At 50.7% G+C, this 24485-nt stretch overlaps 1 protein-coding gene across 4 annotated transcripts in view; it reads right to left on the reverse strand.

Annotated features, from left to right (window-relative positions):
• Window positions 1-24485, reverse strand: part of LOC133352700 (pleckstrin homology domain-containing family G member 1-like) — a 106152-nt gene that overhangs the window by 18683 nt on the left and 62984 nt on the right. For all 4 annotated transcript variants that reach the window (XM_061568521.1, XM_061568522.1, XM_061568523.1 and 1 more), the window contains 6 exons: window positions 20250-20400; window positions 18547-18678; window positions 17676-17864; window positions 17398-17487; window positions 16684-16770; window positions 14027-14060 (listed from right to left, as the gene is read on the reverse strand). In XM_061568521.1, coding sequence (XP_061424505.1) covers window positions 14027-14060; window positions 16684-16770; window positions 17398-17487; window positions 17676-17864; window positions 18547-18678; window positions 20250-20400 — 683 coding nt within the window. The remainder of the gene's footprint in view (window positions 1-14026; window positions 14061-16683; window positions 16771-17397; window positions 17488-17675; window positions 17865-18546; window positions 18679-20249; window positions 20401-24485) is intronic.

Here is a 24485-nt window from a genome sequence, read left to right on the forward strand (position 1 = left end):
CCGGAGCGCCTGGAGGAAAACCGATAAAACCTTTGCGTGTGAAGGGAGGGGGGCAGGGAGCAAATCTCTACACCTTCCAGAAGGGAGAGAGATGATATTCGTCCGCGATTTGCTGCACTGCCTTCTCCTGGCGAGCCAGGGTACGGCACCTCCTGGGCGCCCTACAGGAAGGGAGTTTCGCCCGCAGTCTTCCAATCCACTAACCCTCGCCTTCACAGCGCTGGATTATGGGCGGATGCATAGCCACCAGCGCCCGTTATAATCATTAAATAGAGGGTGCTTTGGCCCTTGAGTGGAATCTTTTTTTTTAAAGGGAAGTATACTGTTTACGATTATTCATTTTTATAAGGCGTACTGATTTCTTAAACACCCTCTGCTCAAATAAATAAACCCCAAATATCCAATCCAAGGCAAAAAAAACAAACAAACAAAGAACTCATGGGAAACCCAGAATACGGCTCAGAATAACAACACGCCGCCGGCCCGTCACGGCGTCGCGGCCGAGGATTGAAACGCGATGAGCCAGCGGTCCGGTGCTGAGGTCCGGTGCTGCGGTGCGACGCCACCGGACACCACCACCGCTGCCCTGCGCACGCACCTACCCACCCACGCACAAACACGCTCGTGTATGAATTCGTGGGAGCTTGAATTAACCACGCTTTACGCTTGCGACGCCGAGCGGACATCGCGTAACGGGGCGGGCGGGGGGAGCACGTTGATTAGCCGTCCCCTTTTGCAGGCTTCATCCCCCCCCCCCCCATTCGGATTTGCACGCTTGCCGAAAGGTCAGCCTTGACACAATAGCCGGTCAATGAAAGCCCGGGGGGGGGGGAGGTAGAGTGGAGGTTGCGGCAGGGGTTGGAGAGGGCAGGTGGCTGTTGAATTGATGGGGGGGGGAGGGGGGTGCTGATTGTAGGGAAGGTTGTGTGGGGAACCGGTTGGGATGCGGAGCATGAGGATGGATCAGGGGGGGGGGGCACGGTGGGAGCGGGGTCCCCGCTGGCTGCCTTATCGGCTGAGAGTGGCACACATGCACGCTCCATTGCTGGCGAGTGGGTGGGGGGATTGCGTAGCCGGTCAATGCGGAGTTTAGCGATGGATCCCCACTCGCTGCTCGCATGACTCTTCCGCCCGCCATCCCAAAAGCATTACAAAAAAATTCGGAAAAAGTCTGCGGCCGTTCCAATCGGGTCGTGTGCAGGGTTGCGATTTCCGCATGGAAAATGCGGAAGGAGGGTTCAAATTTTCCCGCATTTTTGCTAAAGTCAACCGCAAACGGTGGAAAGACTACTCCTATGACCGCGCGCTTTTAACAACACGTTAATGCGTTCTATTGGAAAGGATACATGCAAGGCCCAGCATCACGTAGGGCTTTGAGTTACTGATTGGAATGAATATATGATTTCCGCATTTCCGCACAAGAACCACATACTTTATTCAAATGCGGAGCCGTGATTACGAGCACATGTACATGATGTATCCTTTCCAATAGAACGCATTAACGTGTTGTTAAAAGCGCGCGGTCATAGGAGTAGTCTTTCCACCGTTTGCGGTTGACTTTAGCAAAAATGCGGGAAAATTTGAACCCTCCTTCCGCATTTTCCATGCGGAAATCGCAACCCTGGTCGTGTGGAGTGAGCTTATGCAGAGGGCAGAGCGTGGACTGGCAATGCAGAGACTACCGGTTTGGATCTCCCGGCGCGGCAGGTGAGACGCCGGTGCAGGTTTATTAAAACCCGGTTGGGCTCTGTGCACCCAGCAGTGACATCGCAGTGAGTCGACCGGGATAGTCGCGTGCCGTGGTGGCGTAAAGTGTGGGTACTCCCACCTTTTCCAAGACGAGCTGGTCAGTGTGGAAGAGTAGGCCAAATACACCATCTGGACAGAGGGGCGAGCCAGCAATTGCAGGGATGCAGCTTTGCCTGTTGCAAGAATGGCCGCTTGCACGCTCTGCACGTAGCGTGCGTGCGCGGGTTCAACGCGGCTCCGTTGGCAAAACGCTCTTTAATTCGTTGCTCTTTGTCTATCCTTCTCCAATTTTCCCCGTGTCCCGGGGTTTGTTTTTCCACCTCCGATTTGCGTTGCAGAGTGCTCGAGATGCCGTTGCGGCAATTAAGCGCTTAATAGCATGCAAATCCGTATCCTCCTTGTTGATGCGTTGAAGTGGCGGCTCACTCTTTGGCATACCGCGCTACGAACCGGGCGACCCGAATTCCAATCCCAGCTAACGTCAGTCGTGAATGACATGAGAACCAGTCTTGGTCAGCACCAATCTCCCACTTCGTAATAAAGTTTATTATTTTTCATGGGTCAGATCTCGTAAATATAAACGCGTCGTTAAACCCGTCACCAACCGACGCGGCCGTTTGGTGAGGTTTATCACGTAAACAAAACGTGCCAAACACGTGCCAATTAGTTGCTACTTCAGCACAGCGGTGCGTTGGAGAGGACAACCCACAATATTCACAATTCCAGTGCAGTGTTTTGCTGGTGATCACAACTGACTTCGTCAGCCGATTTAGCCAGAATTGTTTATCAGTCTTCAACAGAGTCCAGGTGATGTCATCACTGTGAGCCTCTCAGATGCACAAGGCATCCAGTGATGGATTAAGAGGGCGCAATTTTTGTTGTTTTATCATCGCAAAGAGCAAAAGATCAGGATGGATCGTGTCTCATTACTCAATCAAGCAACGGGGGGGTGTTGTTGGTCATCTCCATTGGTAGGCCAGAGCCAGTGGTGGAAATTCCACATTCCCACGGCAAGGGATAGTTGCTTCATCACGTCACACAAATATCACCGCTGCGATATATTAATCACCAATTTAATTCCACAACATTCCAGCAGGTTTTGCGTTTAAGAAAAAAAAAATCCGCTGCATCTACCTTTTTGCCAAAAACCTCACGCTCGTCAACAACACTGCACTCAAGAGGAAACACGCATATATACACATTGTTACGCTTCAAGCGATGAACCTTCGATATAACAGAGATCTCACTTCTGTGAATGAGAGGGGGCTACTTGCCCTTTGTGCACCGCCGCCAAAATTGTTTGTTCATCCTTTTGAATGTTGCGCCACTTCGATGGTCCTTCAATTTACCCTCCAGTTGTGCCATACAAATAAAAAGGCAAAGACCCACCACGTAGCCTCAACGGGCCGTTTGGGCAAGTGCTGCTATGAAGGCCGGGCACAACACACGAGGTGGTGGGTGGCCAGCACCACGTCCGATCGCCTTTGTCTCCCTCGTGGGCGATGTTTACACACCGCACCAGGTACTCATTCCAGACTAGGGGAGGCCCAGAACCGATTGAGATGTACGTGTGTGCGTTGAACTTTTTTCGCACCGTACGTAGCCAACGTGCTAATGAAAGGTGCGGGGGAAGGGCACCAACAAAAAATCGTCACTGGCAATGGACGTGAGCGGGAATTGAACTTGGGTCGCCGGGTTCGGAGCGCAGCGCGCATTAACCACGACACTACCGCTCCCCACACGTGTGTGCGCACACACGTGTGTTTACACACGTGAAACACAGTTCCTTATCGCATTGGGCGAGGTAATTTAGCAGGAAGATTGAATGACCTGCCCTGGATAAGAAGAGGGTTGTTGCACACGCCCCCGCCAAAAAAAAATATCGATCTGCCGCGTCCCCCAATCAAATAAGTCATCTTCTGTCCATCAGCGGCACGGCGCATGAACCCTGCTGTGTTGTCTAATTGCCGTCCAATCCGGTTACTGCAGCGCCGACGCACGACCTTACACCAGATTGTGTACGTGTGTGCGTGTGTACATGCGTGTACGTGCGTATGTGTGTGTGCATACGTGTGCATGTGTGTGCGTGTGGGAAGCGGTAGTGTAGCAGTTCGCTTGCTGCGCTAGGAACCTCGTGATCCGGGTTCATTTCCCGCTCACGGCCAACACCAGTGATGGTTATCTGAAACAGTCCTGGGCCTCCCCTAGTTCGACTCAGTCTCAAATGAGTACCTGGTGCGGTGTGTAAAAATAACGCCACTGGGGATACAAAGGCGGTCGGGCATGGTGCTGGCCACCCACCATCCTCGTGCGCAATTCTGGCCTTCATAGGTGCTCGTTAACAGCACTTGCCCCAACAGTCTGTTAAGGCTATCTACGGGGGATCTTCATGAACGCACTGCTCACACAAAGACAAAGGTTCCCTTCCACGCCGTCACGTATGGCCGTGCAGACCGATGGGGCAAGTGCACGTGGCGAGCAACCCCCGAAGGTCAGCGTGGCTCACAATGAACGGAGTGTAGTCAATGCCACACAGCGCCTGCTGGGAATAAATGAACGCTGAGTTCACCTTGCGGAGGTCCGAGGCGGATTTGGATACCCACTTGCCGTTGATGATTAACGTGACCGGGAATTAATTCCCAGGATTGCAGTGTCCTTTCCTAACCAATATGCTCGCGGTCTTCACACAACAACAAGCTCAACATGATCTGTTCATTCATTATGCAAGGAGCTCAATGACGCCAAAACTCATCTCATTTGCGCACGCAAATTAAATCATTAGCGTTGAAGCTAATGATTTAATGTGCTACATATTATAGAATTTTGCATCGAACTAGGCCCCTTTTCTCAAAGAGAGGGGTCCTCGCCTATAACACCTGGTAGTTCACCAGCATTGATTCAAGTAAGCCCATGTGAATCTTTACGTCAAAACCTGTCCACAGTTTGCTCGTACCCAATCAACGCCGCAGAAATGATGCATTCCCAGAAGGCCGTTGGGGCCGACGGGGGATATGCAAAGAAACGCATTAATTTATTTACGTTGAGAGACAGGTTATACGCGAAGGAGACATTACCCGCTTGACTATTTTGTGATTTGCAAGTAGACGGATGCTGCCGCCCACGGCCCGTCAAACTTGGCGACAATTAACGGTAATTTTCCAGTCACGTTTGGGCGCCGTGCCCCGGGGGAACACGTCGGCCCAGGGCTCCCGCGGGATTCGCGTTCGAGCGCCCACGCAGCGGTGGCCGGCACGTGACGCACGTGACGCACGCGGCGAGCGCCGTTTCCACCGCGCGCTGCGCAACGTCGTCGTCGCCGCCACCGTTGGAGGCGGCGACCGAACGACGGCACGAACCCGGCGGTATCGTGACCTGCGACCAAAGTAAATGCGGAGCCGCCGAGGCCAACGTCAGACCGACGTTGGCCCAATGTTGGGCCAACGGCGGGCCGACGTTGGACACGTTTACTGGGGACGTGACCTTCGTGGTGTGACGATCGTTCGCTCGCTCAGACTTTGCGGCACACGTACGATTGCGCTTAACCACAGATGCACGTGAACGCACGAACATGCGCACAGATGCGCGTAAAACTACGCGTATATAAACGCGCGCACGAGCGAACATAAAAACATAAACAAACGCACGTTAACGAGTGCACGCAATCGACAGACAGGCGAGCACGCGAGCGCGCGGACGCACAGAGGCGCACGCGCGTGAATAAGAACCGGGCACCTGGCAACGAGCCGCACACCTCCCGCACCTGGAGGGCTCGCGGCGCCGTGGAGTGACGGCATCGGAGCTGCGATGGCGACCGTCGTAATTGGCCGGGTAAATCGCGCCGCACGATATGGAATTTCGTGAGGGCGGGGGGGGGGGGTGTGGGTGTTTTTCGCCCAGGAAAGTCTCACCGAGTCTCTAGATTTGCTTCTCAAGGGGGTCCCCCGCTGTGCGGCAACATCGCCCCTGCTGAACATCTGTGACAAAAAAGCTTCACAGGTTCCTCCAGTCTGAGTAAAGTATCCGATTCTGATCGAATTGAGAGAGTCATTTGCGGGTTTGGCCGTGTGCGTCCGTCGAGATGCGGGAAGAAAGCGGAGAACCCGCAGGAAACCCACGCAGAACTGGGTGAGAACAGACAAACTCCACACAGATAGGCGCCCGGGTCTGGAATCGAACCGAGGCTCTTCCTGCTGCGCGGCACGAAGCGTTACCGCTGCGCCACCCTGCCGGCAAAGTTAATTACATTTTTAATATATGTACGTGGAGAGGGGGGCGGCGATCGTTTCAATCGGCTCTTTTGTTTAAAAGGCCGCGTGAGTTACGGGCAGTTTATCTGGAGCCCCCGGGCCGCGCGGGGATGCGCGCTGTGCCAGGTGAGCCGTAATGATCCTCCGTGCGTGGGCGTAATTGAACTGGACGCGTAATCCAATGCGGCCAAAGCAGCCAATTAAGACGAGCGGGGCTACCCCGTGGGGCGCGAAAGGGTGGGGGGGGGGGGGTTAGGCGGGGGTGAGGGGGGGAGGAGGTTCTCAAATGTCCGGTCGCGGTCGCGCCGAGCACGGACGTTGCACCCCGCCACTGGGAAGCCGGCGTTTCGTCAGAGGGCGCTGACGCACGTGTGGCTACGTACGGCGCGAAAGAAGTTCAGCGTACGTACATATATTCTCTTTACTGCCGTCGAAACATCTTAAATTATTCAAACCTCGGCCGGTGAGCCTCAACTTTTTGTCACGATTGTCAAATAAGTTCTGCGCAATTTGCGTCAAAAGGGGTTCATGAAAAATAGAACTGATGTATAAATATATTTATTATTACTCTACTTCCTTTGAGAGGAAAAAAAAGGCACGGTTCTCGGCACCATGGCAAATATTTACACGGCCTCTTTTTTTCTCTCTCTCTCCGAACAAACACATTTAGGCCGCGGTGAATGAGAAAGGGTAAATAAACACGGCACTCATTTGTGTTTGTAAGACAAAAAATGCGGAGCAAATTGATCCTGTTTGTTTCACGAATAAACCTTTCATTATTGCACACATGAATCGCATTAAAATAATTTGTAGAGATGTCCTTACCCTACTCAATTACAGCCATTTAACTTGTTCATAATGGCAACAATTATACGATGATAGAAATAGAAGCTCATGGATATGGGAACAAACACCAATTACAGACGCCACATTGGCTGCTCAGGAACGTAAGGGGGACTTGTGCGGAGCAGCGCCGCAAGGCATGATGGTCGTCGATGGATGAGATTGGTGACAGAATGGCAGCTGAAGGAAGCAACGCACCCAAGAATTCAATCACCCTGCAGATCGGTTCACGTGGGTGAATGTGTGTGCAGTGGACCGTCCTATGGCACCTGGGTCTCTCCTGTGACCTCCTTCGCATGGCCTCAGAGTGCAGCTAACCGCACCTCGGGAATCGATTGGCACAGATGGCTATGTGCGGTGTGAAAGAAGTTCAACATATATAACCTGGATTGAATGCTTTCATGACTGCAAGGATTCATATTTTAGGTTTTTTTCGGTAAAGTCACGTAGGTAAAAAAATATTTTACTTTTATTAATTGTATTAATTTTAATTTTTTTTACCTACGTGACTTTACCGAAAAAACCTAAGAACATATATATAACCTGCCACAAGCAACGTGGTGACGTCACCGCCACTATGTGGCAAATTCGCGGCTGTTGTCGCTGGAGCGGCGGTAGTGGCGAGTGTGCTGCGCCACGAACCCGGCGTCCCCCGAGTTCGATTCCTGCTCACGGCCAAAACTCCCCGACGTCAAATCGGCCTCAAATCATTACCTGGTGTGGTGTGTAAACAACGCCACGGTGGAGACAAAGGCGGCTGGGCGTGGTGCTGGCCACTCACCCCCTCGTGTGCCGTGCCGGTCTTCACAGGCGCTCGCGATCAGCACTTGCCCCAAAAGTCTGCTAAGGCTGTAAGGGGGATCTTTGCGTTTGGAGTGGTGGCATAGAGGTTAGTGCCCTGAGTTATGACCTTGAAGCCCTCCGTTAGATTCACGGCCATGGCTTGGCCGAGTCAACTCAGCCTCTTTTCAGGACCTTCCCTAAGAGAGACTTGAGACTCGGTGAGGCTTTCCTGGGTAAACAAGCGTAATAGTACTACTACTACTGTGTGCAAGAGAGGTCACTTGAAGGCATCGCAGAAGAAGTTCTGCGATTTCTGCTTCTGCGGGCCGTTTTCTAGCACGAAGGGTGGCACTGCGCAGTGAGAGAGATCCAGACCGATACTTTGTCTCTCGACAACGTGACCATTGGTGGAACTATCTGGGATAAAATTTGGGGGAAAGTCCAAAAATAAGTCAGGTGTTATTAACGGCAAGAGACGTTTGAGCATCGAGCGCCGGGCCGCAAGGACGAGGCCTCGCAACAGCAACGAACACCCCAACTCTCGGCAGGCGTCACTGCTCATTGACCCGGGGTCACACAACCGCCGACCTTGCCCGTCAGCGCGGCACTATCGCGCCGTGACGGATGGCCGAAGATGACGACGATGGCAGGCGACGACGTCAGTCCGCCGATTGATCACGGCCGGTGGGTGATGACGGATGATTACAATGATTAAGGCTTTCCTCGAGGCGTCGACACGAGGGGGGGGGGGGGGGAGACAGCCGTTTAACGTGCGCGAGGGTGCGCGACGGGAGGTGAGGACAGGAGGGCACGGATCGGCGCTAACTCACCGCCATCGATCCCGCCGCCGCCGCCACCGCCGCCTTGGACGGAGCCATCCCTCTCCCCTTTGTGGGGGCTGCACTGAGGCCTCGGTGGGACTGGGACGCGAGAGGGGCAGCCCGGGCGCGCAGAGACAGCCCCATAATTATTATCATTATCGGTGACTATGAAGATTGATATGACCGTATTCTCTGGATGATAAGTTGCTCCGGTGATTAACACGCATCCACCAAAGCGTGTGTCCGATGTCAATCTAGTTAAACGAATCAGGTCACGCACAAGGGTTGTGGGAAGCAGCCCCCAATTTTTTTCTTGAAAATGCAGCGGGAGAAAAAGTGCATCTTGTAATCTGGAGAGTACCTGCAGTGGCGATCGGTCATCAAAGGATGCCGACTGAACCAGCTGGGCCACGCGTACGAAAGGGCATCGGAGGGAAGGGGCCACAGCAGGGCTTGAGATTGCATGTACAGCTCTTGTGTCAATACGCTGCTGGATGAAGGGCTTCATGTGGGTCCCATGAAATGGGTAAACGAAGACAAGGGTGATCACTGAAGGGCTTTAACCAGAGCTTAATTTCAGCCGGGTTGTGTCCGGGTCTGTCTAGGTCAATGACCCAGAAAATATTACTCTTTGGTTCTTTCGGTAAAGTCACGTAGAAAAAAATTAAATGAAATAATAGAATACGATGTTTCGATTGCAACACAAGCAATCATCATCATCAGGTACAAATGAATGAGAAAACAAACTTAGTAAATTTCGATTTAAAGCTTTCGTGACTGCAGGGATTCATCTTCTTGGTTCTTTCGGTAAAGTCACGTAGAAGGGAAATAATAAAATAATACAAATAAAACATAATAAAATAATGTTTTATTTTTAATAAAAATAATAAAAATAAGAAAAATAAAATAATGTTTAATTTTTTTATTTTATTATTTCCCTTCTACGTGACTTTACCGAAAGAACCAAGAAGATGAAACATAGTAAACTTGGAAATTTCATGCAGAAAACACTTCCACAACCAGCGCACCACATCCAGTACAGCTCCTGCTTTGGCTGTGGCCAAAGGTAGTGCGGGGGGAGGGGGGGAGGGGCGGGGTGGAGGGGCGGGGGGGGCATTCCACCGCACGAGGTCCAGTCCCCCCGGGTCTCCCGGGACGGCACTCAGTCGGGCGCCGAATTAGCATGCAGCGGGTCGGGGCTACGGCGAACGTGAACCCCAGCCCAATGATTACGCAAATGAGGACCGACATATTGATTCTTAATATATAAAAAACACAAAACAATAACCTCCGACTGGGGGGGGGGGGGGTGTCGACGCAGAAACGAGGACACGCCGAGATTACGCGGGGAGGGGGGGGGCTTCCGCCACTGCGTGACCTCGGGGAGGTCCGAGAGGTCAAGAGGTCGTACTTAATGTTCTCAGCTTTGATGTGTCGGTGTTGTACAATTTTACGTTTCATCAGGAAAAAGATCTTGATGGGCCAAAGTGTAAGCCAAGGGATAATGCGTTTTTAAGCCCCAATTCCGTTCCATTTGCCGTGATGAAAAGCAACATTCATAAATTGTGTGCATAATGAAGTAGTTATTGCTCAAGGGGGAAATAACGGTTCGTAATCTCGCCCCCCCCCCCCATGATTGGATGAATTGTGACGATTCTTGGTCACGACTCGATTTAATAATCGATTGTATTTTTTGTTGTTGTCGTCCTACTCCGAGCGTCTCGTTTGCAATGCACCCAATTTTGTATCTTCCATCTCACGTTCTTCCTCCTTAACGTTGCCTCGTTTGTATCGTCCGTCTTGTACGGTCCCCATCTTGTTTGTACTGCCGCGCGTCACGTGTGTCCTGCCCCATTTGCATTCTGATCTGTGTGTGTTCTGCCTCATTCATTCCATTAGCTCAGGAATAACATTAGCACGTGATGAGCATAAATCATATCCGATCCTTGCACGCATGATTTGACGCAAGTATCGTCATCCGAAGATAATCTTGTCTCTTTACGAATTGTGAAACGCCTATTTGCTTCGGTGCCTGACAGTACTGATGCAGCATTGACCTTCAGGTTGTTCGCCGTGGCGTTCGGCCCGATGTCCGACGTTTCGTTCCACGTTCCGGGAGCTTCTTCACAAACTGATTTGAGTTCCTGAAGCAGCTCCCCGGCACGTGGGGTGAAACGTCGGACATCGTTGCCGAACAACCTGAAAACACATCGGAGGGCCGCATGGCAGAGCAACCGCGCAAAGCCCAAGCAGGGGTATTACAAACTGGAAGATTACAACAAAAACCACCCAAAGAGAACGCCCGTCCATTGAAACACGTCGCGGAGTTCATGGCTCCACGTGTGGACGGATATGTTAATATCCCCCCCCCCCCCCCCATCGAGCATTTTCTTAGAAAAAGAAAATGTGCGATAAAAAAAAATTCAGAAATTAAATCATTTCAAAGGGGTAGCAGCTGCAGCGGCGGCGCATATTTTCACCACCGCACTCGCGAGCGTGCGTGCGTGCCGGCCTACGCGTGAATCCACGTGTCCGTGCGCAGTGCTGGGGCGGCTAAAGCGCAGCGGATCGGCACAGTGGGGAGCGCACAGGTGGTGCATCTGCCAGTCATCTTAGTCAGTCAACCCAGGGCACCTGGGTCTGTCCCGTGGCCTGGCACAAGCGACGTGGTGACGTCGTCGCCACTTGGTGGCGAACGGCAGTTGCTGCTGCTGCTGTTGTTGTTGTGTGCACGCGTATTTTCTACATTCATTCGTTCATCACGCATAGTCAGCGAAGGACCGTTGCGCCAACAATCGCACAAACTGCTCTCGCTGCCATACGCAGGCGTGTCGAGTGATTTGGTTGATCCACGGAACACGGGGGGGGGGGGGGGGGCGCTGTCACTTTAAGGGTCACAGTCCACTTCAAACGTCGACCGCCAACCGGTGTGCAATTTGCTGGAGTTTTTCCGCATCAAGACGGGGCAACACGCGTCCACAAAGTAACAGCCGTCTCCCTCGAAATCACCTCTCGGTAGCTAGAAGACCGGTCAGTCGATTACTGCGGTGACATTTTTGCCGATGTTGAACCACGTGTTTCTCTACATTCGTGCCCGAACCACTCGACGTGCAATGCCGCTTCTTCACCTCCGACGCACGTTTGCGGCCCCCGCAGCTCAAGCAGACCTTGGGCCACCTGGCCACACTCGTGGATCGGAGGCGGACATTCGTCATGTTAATTGCACTTCTTTTTCCTTCCGCCTCTCACTTTCTCTTTAAACAAATATTAGCTTCCGTGACATCAATGTTCCCAATTATCTAATAGCAGGGGGGGTAATTCAATCATACTTGAGTACATGGTGCAAAATAACACTGTCAATACATATATTAGAATAATAACGGAGGTTATTATTCTAATATATTTAAAAGCCAACGTGGCCGATCGAGGGCTCTACTTCTGCCCGGCATCGCCGAATGTTGCGATACAGCGCATGGCGTCGCTCCCAAATAGCCTCGGGCCAAAAACGGACACAACGAATGAATCAATAACATTTTTTTTTTTACCAGGCGACATCCCAATGAGACCGAGTGTCTTCCTGCTGCAAGGGAGTCCTGCGATGATATTAAAGTTAAAGTGTTATAGATGCCGCCGCCAACACCACCACCCTTCTTCATTTTTTTGATCGGCTAAACCACAGCTGATCCTCCGATTTATCTTTGGCCCCACTTTGCTGCCTTCCTTTTGATAACTTCTTCAATCGCTTCCTATGGCGGTGGCACAGCAGTTGGCGCACTACGCTTACAACGTCTGACCATCTGAGTTCGACTTCTGGCCACGGCTAACATCAGTGGCAAGTAACAATCCCCCCCCCTCACCCTCGTCAACAAGCCATACTGATAAGCCTGGTGAAGTATGGTCAAACAGCTCTCCCGGGCGATTACGGGGGTGGGGAGACCTTCATCCAGCAGTGGATTAACAAAGGGCCCTAGACTCGCGCGTTACGTGCTCCGAGAGTGCCTATGCCCATGAACCGCCAAGTCGCACGGCATAGAAAATGAAACCGCGAGCAAATCGCGCAGCGTTGTGAAACGCAAACAGACGCACGAATGAATTCAGGTTTATCTCGACAGAGCCCGGGGACTACGATGATTCATATAGCCGCGCGCAATCACGCTCCTTCCCACCCGCGATGGAAATGTTATTTTTTACGTACGCGTGTAAAATAAATACGTATTCCTTAAAAGATATGCTTCAGCCATTTGTTCTTCTACCGTTCGGTCGGCTCTCTTGTCAATCTAAAGGGTACAACATGGCAATGAGATCGATCGTACGGAATGCTCGTGATTTCTTCACACCTTGCCATCCTTCGGAGTCGTGCACCGTAAAGGGGTAGAGGCGCAGCCCTGCGACTGCTCGCTCACGCCGCGGCTGATGAAAGCGCTTCCATTCCACTGGATGGAGCTCTGGAGAGCCCCCTGATCGAGGATAGTTGGTCTAGAGTAGCAATTACTGGTAGGAACCTCCTGGTTACACCTAGCCCACAGGGGATTATTGTGTCCGTCCGTCCGTCGTGCAGGGCGGGGCTGGGTCGGGAGGGAGGGGCTGGGTGGGGAGGGTGGGGAGGGGCTGGGTGGGGAGGGTGGGGCTGGGTGGGGAGGGGAGGGTGGGGAGGGGCTGGGTGGGGAGGCGCTGGGTGGGGCTGGGTGTGGGGTGGGGCTGGGTGGTCACCCCGTGGTGTCCTTATAAAACTCAACGTTTAACCTACTCACGCCGGCTTGTGCCCGTCCTCACAGTCGGGCATATTTGCGGAATACACCACGCCGCCGTTGACCCTGGCCATTGACCGAGCAACCCAACGTTCCTACCAGCTCCCTCTGCAGGAATGTGTTTCTCGTTGAACGCGGTGGTAGCAGATTCCTTCCTCTAAAAGTGCCGTGTTAAACAATTTCTCCGTAAGGAGTAATGTGAAAAGGTTGGGGTTGCGAGGTATGATGTACGCACACACATTACGACGGCGGGATGAAGAACTGACAAGTACGCACGTATCTTGAACTTCTTTCGCACTGCACGTAGCCAACCGTGCTTATCGCAGGTGTGACAGGGTAATGCGATGTGCCGTATCATTCCGTGCGTATACCCAGAATTCCCACACCGCTCAGCCCGCGCAGCTCAAGAACGTAGTTCTCCGTCGACCGCTCTCAAGCCGCGCTATAACGGAGCGCGTTGCGCGTTGCGCGAAAAAGTGTTCCCCAACAGAAGAACTGCGTTGTAGCGAAAACGCGACGTGTGAAAACACGTGAAGCGAGGACTTACCGTACTCCTGCATGCCGGGCTAGACGTCTCGGAAGTGGAGGGAGTACCCACACTTTACCCCACCACACACGGTGGTGAGGAATTTAATAAAGTAGCCCCGTTGGTTTGATTGCCATACCGGGAGAATGAATTGAAACCAGCTACCTCTGGATTGCAAGTCCAGTCAGTCGGTGCTAACCATTAACACGACCCTGGCAGCATCGCGTGGATAGCACAAGGTTAATGCATCCTTTACCCGCAAGCTACAACATCTGAACAGTTGCAGGAATATCGAGAGAGGGCACTTACCCAATAGGTTCACATCCAAAATAACTTGCATTGCCTGCAAGAAAACAACAAAAGTACACCAGTTACCATCACCATAAGCATTATAATTAATACGATCATCATCATTGTTATATAAGTGATACAAAACTGTCTTATGGTTTTCCAGTTACAAAATTAAGCACAGAGTCAGTACGGATAACAGCAGGGCACTGCGCAGCATAAAACAGTCCAGAGATCCAAACAAAGAACACACAACACCTGTTGCAACCACATGCCTACTATGCTTGCATGAAGACTCGCATGTGTGCAAGTCTTTATACTATGCATGTGTGCGAGTCTTCATTTCAAGCAAGCAACATTTGGGTAGAGTTTCAAGTTAGATTTTTTAACCAGGTGGTGAGAACGAGAGTCCAGGATGAGTCTCATTTGCAAGAGTGACTGACCTAGGAGGCAAAAAATATCAAGAACCGATCTCTCGAAGAACGTAAAACAAAATCCGGCGTCTTTCACGACATGATTCTGCAACGTAAACCACACTTCACCACCGTCGTCATCATCATCAGCCCAGAACAATCCGATGCTGGATGAAGGCCTCCAAAAAGGCCATCTCCATCTCCCACGAACCTGCGACGCAACAATCCGCCCAGCGCCCGGCGCACGAACGGCATGTAATCGATCCGTCTCCTCGACGGACGTCCTCTCGGAGGCGTCATATTTCTAGACAATCGGCCACCGTCATCCCTTCTGGAGACATCACACTGCCCCAAGCCCGCAGTTCAGTTCTTAGCAGTCGGAATGATGCCGTCCAGCTGCAGACGCTCCCCAACTTTATTCCGCGCAAGTTGACCGATTAAAGCCGTAATGTGCTGCAACGATATCAACTACGAGGGAATATTTCTATACAAAAAATTACGTTTCAAAACGTTGCGGCCATATAATCCACGGTGGGAGGGGAAGAAAAAAAAGAGATGGCTGGTTGATACTGTGATTAATTGCTAGGCCCGCCGGTGTGACACACTGCAGATGATGAACGGTGTCTGTGTTTAAAACCGAAGATTTTGCTCCCAATTTGTCACAGGCAGGTGGCAGAGGTGGCTACAGGTGTTTCTCTTCTCCGCCTTCGCCGTATTCATTGTGTCGGGCATATTTTTGTTGTTATCAACGTCTTCTTTTTATAACTCCGTCCTCACGTCCGCAAGGGGAAATGCATTTGGAAGCGAAGGAGCGCTTTGAGGATTTATCTTATCGCGTCCGTTGCATCGCGCGCGCGCCCGCGGTGGGAAAGGGTCCAAAAATACAAATGAACAAAGAAGCCACGGTCTTTATTTTAAATGGCTGGTGAATGCAGTCCCTGAAAATAATTTAGTACATTTAATAAAAACAAACTAAATGACTCATGGGAAGTCATGGACGGATGACCTTTATTTAAAATCATGCGGAAGACCAAAAGTATTTTTTTGTTAAAGGAGATTAGTGGATTTCAATCTAATTTATTGTACAAAGTGAAAATCCAATGAGATTAGTGGGTTTTTTGCATTTGTGAATAACGCACGCAATCAATTCCTAAAGGGACTTGCATTCATTTTCCTTTCTAATTTAGCCGTGGATAATACTCAATCGCATGCGCATCATGATATCTTTTTCTTTTGTAAAGTAACAATTTACTGCTCCTCCCCTCACGACGATGTGATTTGTCGAGATTGAGGGTAAATTCTTTCCTTAAGTTGCGGCGAACCGATTGGCCTCCGGTGGCTGGAAGAGACACAAATAAGAAGCCATTCACGTGCAAGACTGTCAGCGTAATCATCATCAGCCATGATCTATCTACTGCTGGACGAAAGCCTCTCACGGCCGTCGCTATCCCTCGCGGCTTCGCGATGATCCGTCTCTCTCCTGGCGTAGGAGCCGATCTCGTCGCTCCATCTCTGTGGCGGTTGCCTCTCTCGGGCGTGCATTTCATCTTATTGGCTGCTACTTTGCTGCAAGTCTCAGCCACCGGCCACCAAGGCCATCCCAATGACACCTCTCACTCTAGACCGTTGCTTTTACCAACGGCCAAGACGATGTCTCTAACGTGTGTTGGCTCTAGATTGGAAGCTTTCGTGACTGCAAGGATTCATACTCTTAGGTTCTTTCGGTAAAGTCGCGTAGGAAAAAAAATTATAATAAAATAAAAGAATAATAAATGATTGTGATTTAATCTAGTAATTTTCATTTATTATTATTTTATTTTATTATTATTATTATTTTACCTACGTTACTTTACCGAAAGAACCTCAGAGTGCGTGTTGGCTCTTCGAACCAACTAAAACACTCAATTTCGATTTAAAGCTTTCGTGAATGCAGGGATTCATCTTCTTGGTTCTTTCGGTAAAGTCACGCTTGCGTTGTGGCCGAAACGTCGTGAGAATTATTTTATTATGTTTTATTTTTAATTATTTTATTATTTCCCTTCTACGTGACTTTACCGAAAGAACCAAGAAGATAAACCACTCAAACTAATGTTTAGTCTACGAGCTAAAACCCGCTGAGCTACGAGATATTTTTCTGAGGCGACCTGTCCGCAGGTGATAGCTTGGTGTGGGTCGGGGTAGGCCCCGGTGTTTGTTGGGTAGGCAGGCCCCGTGTGTGTGGGATAGGTAGGCCCGGTGAGGCACAACACCGAGGGACACACGCACCCGCTCTGGCACGACCGTCGGGTGACTCTTCAGGATGAGCTTCTTCAGATGGAAAGTCCACAGCCTCTGCTCATTCAGCAACTTGGTCTGAGGGGGCAGGGGCAGGGGAGGGCAAGGTCAAGGAAGATGGGGGCAGGCTCATGGGAGGGCAGGAATGGGGCCACATTGATTGAAAAAAATTACGACAGTAATTATAACAAAAATAATCAGTGCAATGACGGCAATGATGATAACAGTAATGAGAACAATGCTAGTAAGTATGAAAAAAAAATGATTACAATGGGTTATTAAGCGTAGTGTGTTGATGGTATCAGCTTGGTCATCATTGCCTCAGCCTGGTCGCAAATCCTCACAATGAATTTAGTTATTCATTTAATTTGGCTAAATTCCAGCCCTGATATCAAAAATTATTAGTTTAGCTGACATGCAACGAATGCAACATTCACACACGGCAGGATGGGTGGGAAAGTGAGGCCCCCTACTGCGTGAACAGCAGGTGACTTGAAGGTTGACCTCAGCGGTAGCTCTGTGATATTCATTTCCGAGGGCCATTCTCTAAACACGGAGGGTCGCCACTTCCGTGTGAGCGTTGCGAACGGGGCAAATTGTCTCGTGACGTCGATGCCGATGAGCACAATGAGGGGAAAAAAAACAAATCCGGGGAAAAACTTCAAACGTTTAAAATAATAAACTGAAGTAATGATGATGCTAAACCTGGAAGGTGATACGAGTCTTTGGGTCCCGCTGGTTCCACACGCTGAACGTCTGCTCCTTGGTATTCTCCGACATCATCAGGTTATCGCACTGGGCAGCGCAAACACAAAACAGCGGTGCCCGCAAGCAAGAAATCAAAACACAAACACACACGAATCATGGCTCTATCCAAACCCCATTCGCCCGCGCCACCCACACCCATCCGTCAGCTCCGCACGCTCATTTGGCGAGCACCACCCCGGCCCGCTCGTTCTCCCGCTCGCGCCTCGCACGCTCACGTTGATGCAGGACTTGTGCGTGAAGGTGCCGTCCAAACGCCGCTTGGTGACGAGCAGCGCCTTGGCGAAGAGGAACAGCGTGCGCTCCTTGCGCCCGTGCTTCACCTGGAAGGTCCCCTCCTGCACCAGCTCGCCCAGCTCGTCCAGGTTCAGCCGAAGCTTGCCGCACACCAGCAGGCCCTGGATCTCCTGCGGCGCGCGCACGACAACGGGGTTTGGCGCGAGCCCTGCAGCCGCTAGTGACCAAAAATTCTGTTGGCGAGCTGCATTGGCTTCCGGTTGCCGAAGGAATGTATTACAAGGTCGCGTTCATTACACACAAAGTGCTTGCCACAAATGAACCGAAATACCTTGCTGCTCTCGTCACGGAGTATCACAGGATCACCAGTCATCCTAGTGGCAGCTTTTGGCTGGCCATCAAACACAGACGGTCACCGCATCGCGCACTTTCAGATGCGCTTCTGCGGCCGTTTGAAATGCACTTCCTTCTGATATTAGAAAGCCACTTTTGAATCTAGATTGAAAACTCTTTACTTTAGAACTGATTTTTTGCTGTTCTTTCCCCGCACCTTCGAATCACAAGGTTGGCTACATATGGTTTAAAAGAAGTTCAACATACGTACATACGTTTTGTTGATCATGCAAGACATCCAGATTTTTGTATCTGAGAGGTGGCAACCCTCGGCAGGGAGCCGATATCGAAACCAAATTAGCCGGCGACGGTACAGAATGGGTTTGGCGCAGCGAGTGACTGTTGCGCCTCCGGCGGGCGAGATCGGTGAACCAGCAGGCAAGATCGGTCGCTGCTCCTCTCTAAAGCAGAAAAAAGCCGGGGGGGGGGGGGGTTGGGGGGTGTTCCTGGCGCACCCACCTGCGCGCGTATGGCGTGCTCGTGCTTGCGCTTCATCTCGTTAATGGACTGCGCTACGCCGTGCATCGCCGCCAGGGCCCTATTGACCACGTCGTGGCCCTCCGCACCGTTGTCCAGCCGTTTCGCGATGTCCTGCGACGGACAGATGGCAGGCGGCACCGCGGGGTTACGGCCGTTTGTGCGCCCCGGTGTGACGGTCGGCGCACTAGACTCACGACGGAGAGGGGTCAGCCGGTTCGTTTGGATCTCCCGGCGTGGCGGTTGAAACGACGGTGCGAGCGCTTTCCTAAATCGTCCACCCCCCACCTTGACCACCGAGCGGCACGAGTGGATTCACCGCGTTAAGCCAATCGGCAGGTCGTGTGTGGTGGGGTACAGCGTGGATACTTCCACCTGGTCAGTATGGAAGAGTAGGCCAAAATAACCTCGAAGCGGGGCTGTCTAGAGCTCCCTCTAAGCGCGAGATAGCAATTGCAAGGCTTGCACATTTGCCATCATCTCACGTGTACAGGATCCCTTACGGAAATCCATTGCTCGATGACTGAGAACAAACAAAGACGTCATCTCTAGCACTGCCTTGTAGCAGATAAATAGAGGGTAGACAAACATTTATGACAATGACCCCGATTTAACGGCGGCACAAACATTGACTCGCTTTATAGTTGAGATGACACTTTATAACGTGGTGCCTTGGAAACATTGCGAGTGCTGAAGACGACGGGTGGATGGAGGAACGATATTGGATTGAGATGCGAGCAGATGACTGTTTTCTATTGGCAGACGTCGAGCAGTAAAATAAACGCATAAACAAATAAAAAAAAAGGAAAATAACTGTTATCATTTCATGAATCAAATGAAAATCGACGAGAGCTTGTTCAGAAATGAGCAGATCTAAACAATGAATGTTCAATATTTAAGATGTCATTTTCTGGACCTCTGTTGTGATAGATTTAGTTTAAAATGCCTTTTGTTTTCATACCATTTCTTGATAAGTAAATTCATTATAATATTTCTGAAGAAGTTATTTACCTATTAATTGCTATATTAATATAATGGATCCCTTCATGTGATTATGCATGTAATTATTGTACAGCGTCGTGAGATGCAATTAGCATGAATTATGATTTTTAAAAATATATATATTATTATGAGACACATTATCCATTCAGTGGCCAGGTGGTACAGGGGTCAGAGGCATTGAGCAATTAACTGCTGAGACCCCGGATTCAAATCTGGGATTCAGCCACCTGCAATTAAACCGGGTCCTCAAGGGTAGTGAGTCGATGGTCTGCGCCCATTCACCAATTACCGCACGCACAAAAAAACCCCACGTCATATTGAATTAGTTTTTTAACTTGGAAACATTTCTGAGAATTATGAAATATAGGCTTTATAGACTTGCGTAGAACATTCTTTCCAGGACACATCAAAGGTGTGGTCACCATTGTAGACAAATAGCTCGATTGAAGCGGCTTCAGAAGTAGTTCTGTGATGTCAGCTTCCATCCAGGGCCAATCTTTGACACAGGGTGATGCACTGCTCGCTGTGAGCGTTCATTCATCCCACTTTATCAGGGATGCAATCGTCAAAAACGCAATCGACCGAAAACAAAGCACCTTTCGCAACGTGAGACAATTAAACAAACGAACGAATGTGACATCGTTCGTCCAGTGCAGTGCGGGAGAGGAGCGCGCGTGGGCCACCTGCAGGAAGAGGTGGTACTTGAGGATTCGCTGCACGGGCTTCAGCAGGTACGAGCCGAGCGGCAGCGAATGCCGGAGAGCCGTCTGCCTCTCGCGGAAGAACGCCACCAGGGTCTTGTTTTTCATGCAGTCGCTCAGGATGGCCATTGAGCTACACGGACACCACACATGCGCACTGATTACATAAAGATCCCCCTCCCACCAGCACCACCGTCGGCTGGGGCAAGTGTTGTTATCGCGAGCACCTGGGGCAAGTGTTGTTATTGCGAGCACCGATTGATGCCGACGTGCCACCACAAGGAGAGTGGCGTGGCTGGCGCCGCGCACGGACGCTTTTTGATCTTCCTGGTACTGACATTTACACGCCGCGTCGGGTGCCACAGTGGAGGTTGTGGTCGATGGGGAGCGAGGCCCAGCCCCCGCTTTAGATTTCGCTCATTTCGCTGTTGACGTCAGCCGTGGCTGGGAATCCAAACTCGGATTTGTAGGGCAGTGCAAAAACCACCGTGCCACCGCACACACACACGTGCATACACCGATGTGCACACGCAAAGAGGGTTTTATTATTATTCAAGCTGTAGTAAAATGTCGGTGTGAGTGAGTGCCTATTTATTGGCTTGACACAACAATACCAGCAGGCAATGCGGTAAGTGCAATGGGCGGCCGCCTTCATCTGTCCCTCGCATTTGCAGTGTGTTGTCGACGCATATTCAGAGCGAAGAAAGTACGAATTTCTGGTCAAGTTAATCGGCAAGAATCCCATGGTTTTATTCATCAATAGCACACAACGAATATTTAGCAGCATTCACAGGGAAGATGCACAAATTTCACCCTTCCCCGCTCCCTCACTGCCCTCCCCCCCACCATTCCTCTTTTCACCGAGGTGGACTGATCAGGCTGGCAGTTGACAAGAGCCCTGGGAAATTCAAAAGCTCCTCTCACACTGATGATGAATTCTACCTTGGGGAGGATGAGCGGTCTGTGAGTGTTGCTTGTCAACATTATTGTGAAAGTCACGGTGATCTGCCGAGCTACATTTTTTTCAATAAATGTATATAATGACCCGACCGTTGGAAAGCAAATTGCCTGGCACTGATGTACTTCATCAGACGCTCGAAACGATAAGCGTTAGCAATGTGGAAGTTTGGAAAGGATGTGGCAATAAAATGTTGCAGATGCAATTGAAAAGGGATGTTTTAGGCTCGAGTGCATGATGGAGGAGGGCAAGTTGAAATCACAAACTCGTCAATTAAAAATGAAATCTTTGCTTCCTATATAGATAAAGACAAAGATCCCCCGTATAGCCTGAACAGACTGTTGGGGCAAGTGCTGTTAGCGACCACCTATGAAGGCCGGAACGGTATACGAGGGGGTGGGTAGCCAGCACCACGCCCGACCGCCTTTGTCTCCCCAGTGGCGATGTTTACACACCGCACCAGGTACTCATTTGAGGCTGAGTCGACCTAGGGGAGGCCCAAGACCGGTTCAGATAATCGTCACTGGTGTTGGCCTTGAGCGGAAATCGAACTTGGGTCGCCAGGTTCGTAGCGCAGCGTAGCGCTAACCGCTACACTACCGCTCCCCACATTTTGCTCCCTATATACACACACACACGAAAGCCCGTCAGAATTTACGTTTCTTTTTTATTGTAAAGACTGTATGTAATGGGCTTGCGTCACCCCTTCGGTCCCCGGAGGCCACCACATTCAAGTGAAACGGCATAACCGCTGCCGAGAAATGCAGCAATCCGTCAAATTGCTGCGAGGGGTGGAGTGCCATCAACCTTGGCCAAGATGACCTCTTGACCTTGGTTATAGCTACGTGAAGTCATGAGGCACGATTTCCCTATCGTCACAAAAAGCCATCAGACATCTCTGGAATGTATGGGGTGGCAGGGTGGCGACAACCTCGCCCCTGATTAAAGTTCGCAGGTTCCAACTCCCCCCCCCCCACCACCTCAGATGCGTCCTCATTGTATCCACATTGTCTGCTGGATAAGTTAATCTTGTTCCACGAGGTTACAAACTGGGCTATCTGATCACTCAAGTAATCGTCCATTCTAACCAATAAGCACTTTGAATGCTCGACCAATCGCACAACGTGGAAACGGTCGAAGGTAAATGTCTTGCTCATTTCACCTTTACGTGCCGCTGGACGGGACGTAACGGGTGACGCATGCCAACATCGACGACATCATCGGCGCCGTCGGCCATGACACGCGTGACTTGAAGGGGGGTTTCCTGCCTTCGGGAGGCAGAATCCGCCATTTTTAAAAGGGGTCTGAGTAATTGCATCCCTGTCAACCCGTACGGTTTAGCCGTATTCTTGTACAGGGAAATTAAGTTTTCATGTCCATACAGCGTACAGCCGTTTCAATACGGGCAATAAAAGCAAAAAAAACGTGTATTTGTTTGTGTTTCTCCATTGTGATGGGACTTGTTAAAGTGAACGTTGAGATTTTTAAGGGCACGGGGTGACCAATAAGGTTTGAATTGGTCTGTAATAAAGTAGGGCACTGATAAGGCATTGACAGGTATGAAATCGACCACAAAAAAGCAGCCGATTAGAAATGCCCATCCATCGATCGGCGTAATCGATCAATCGTCCCCAACTCTGTCGAAGTAATTCACAACCGGTTCTCCCACCAGGCCACTTTGAAAACGCGGGAGCAGACCTCACAGCTAACCACGGCCGCCGACCGCAGGACAAAGACGGCCGCGGAAAAGTGCGCTGTGGTATAACTTTCCTGCCGTGTTCACACTCTGCACGGCCTCGAGTGGGGGGCCCGCCTGGCATCGCGAACCGGCTGTGTCTGGATTAGCGGAGCCGTCCGTGTCAACGTGGAGGCATGCGTTGGGTACATAAATTGCATGAGCACGCTCCAATAAATCACACCATTCCAGGACATCCGTTCCCATGGCTTAATCATTTTACCAGCGAGCCACGATGTTTTGGGTACTAAGGGAGAGTGCCCAGTTGTGGGTCCTTAGCAGAGAGGTAAAACTAGAATAAAAGTAACATACATTTCAGAATTCCACCACTGGGATTAAGAACTCCCCAACCCCATTGTGGGAGTGGTGGCACAGCGGATAGCAGGCTCACGCTGTGCTGTGAACCCGGCAAACCGAGTTTTGTTCCCGGCCGCGGCTAACATCAGTTACGAGTGACATCCAATCCGGTAAAATGTACCGCCCGTTCACCAACCCGTACTGTTTAGCACGTAAAGTATGGCCAAACAAACCACCGTGACCAAAGTGTAGTGGCGGATCCACAAAGGGCCATAAATGATCGTTATTATTTTTAAATGAAAATTTTAAACAGTCCAGACATCCAACTCCGTGGCTTTCCCTCGATCTGCTCAAGGGCACGGTTGAACTTTACAGAGAGACAGATTGCGGATAGACTACCTAATTTCTTGGCAGAAAAATAGATGCGTTTAAAAAAAACACACCTTGGAACCTTGCAAACAGAGACCTTAACCCCCAGGGGTGAGTGTGCATATCAGGTGGTGTAAGGGTTATAAAAGCTCGCACATGGCTCCCTTGTGGTGGCGGGTGTCCCCTCAGCTCCGGCTGATGATACACATCTCACGCGCATCTCTTTCTCCCGGGCGTGCCCACTCACTCACGCATGCACCCACCCACCCAACCGCTCCGATGATTACGAGCGACAGACTGCAGCACAGCAAAATTAAATGGAATGCCAGGGGCTATGCAAACACTAGAGATGGTGAAAAGCTGGCCGTGACCAAAATAGGATGGAGCTTGGAGAAATCATTACGTTACTCTGGCCGGAGGTAAATGTAATATTTTTTATTTCGATTTTTTAAGCGGGAACATAATGCCCGCAATGCACTTCCTGCTTCTCTTCTCTGTTTTCATGATCGGTGTGACCGCTTGAGGACGGACATATATATGGATGGACGAACAGACAATAAATGTGGAAATGTAGGTGGGGCTACTTGAGAAAACTAATCAGGGCTTGGGCAGAACAGTAGAACGGACTTACGACGAAGCAGCAGCTAAAGGAAGAAACGCATCCGATGGGACATCATCCTGGAGAGGGAGTGACGAAATTAGCTCATGTAGGTGCTAGACGGATTGCAACCTCATAGAACCACTAACAGAGGGTGGCGGTGGCTTTAATCCAGCAGTGGCTAGCTCACGCCTCATGACGACGATGATGATGATGGTCATGATGAGAATGCCCTCAAGGGGGCCCTCCAAGTTTAAATAC

The sequence above is a fragment of the Lethenteron reissneri genome, chromosome 41 (assembly GCF_015708825.2).
Source record: "Lethenteron reissneri isolate LAM-NWPU_2019-01 chromosome 41, ASM1570882v1, whole genome shotgun sequence".
Classification (NCBI taxonomy): domain Eukaryota; kingdom Metazoa; phylum Chordata; class Hyperoartia; order Petromyzontiformes; family Petromyzontidae; genus Lethenteron; species Lethenteron reissneri.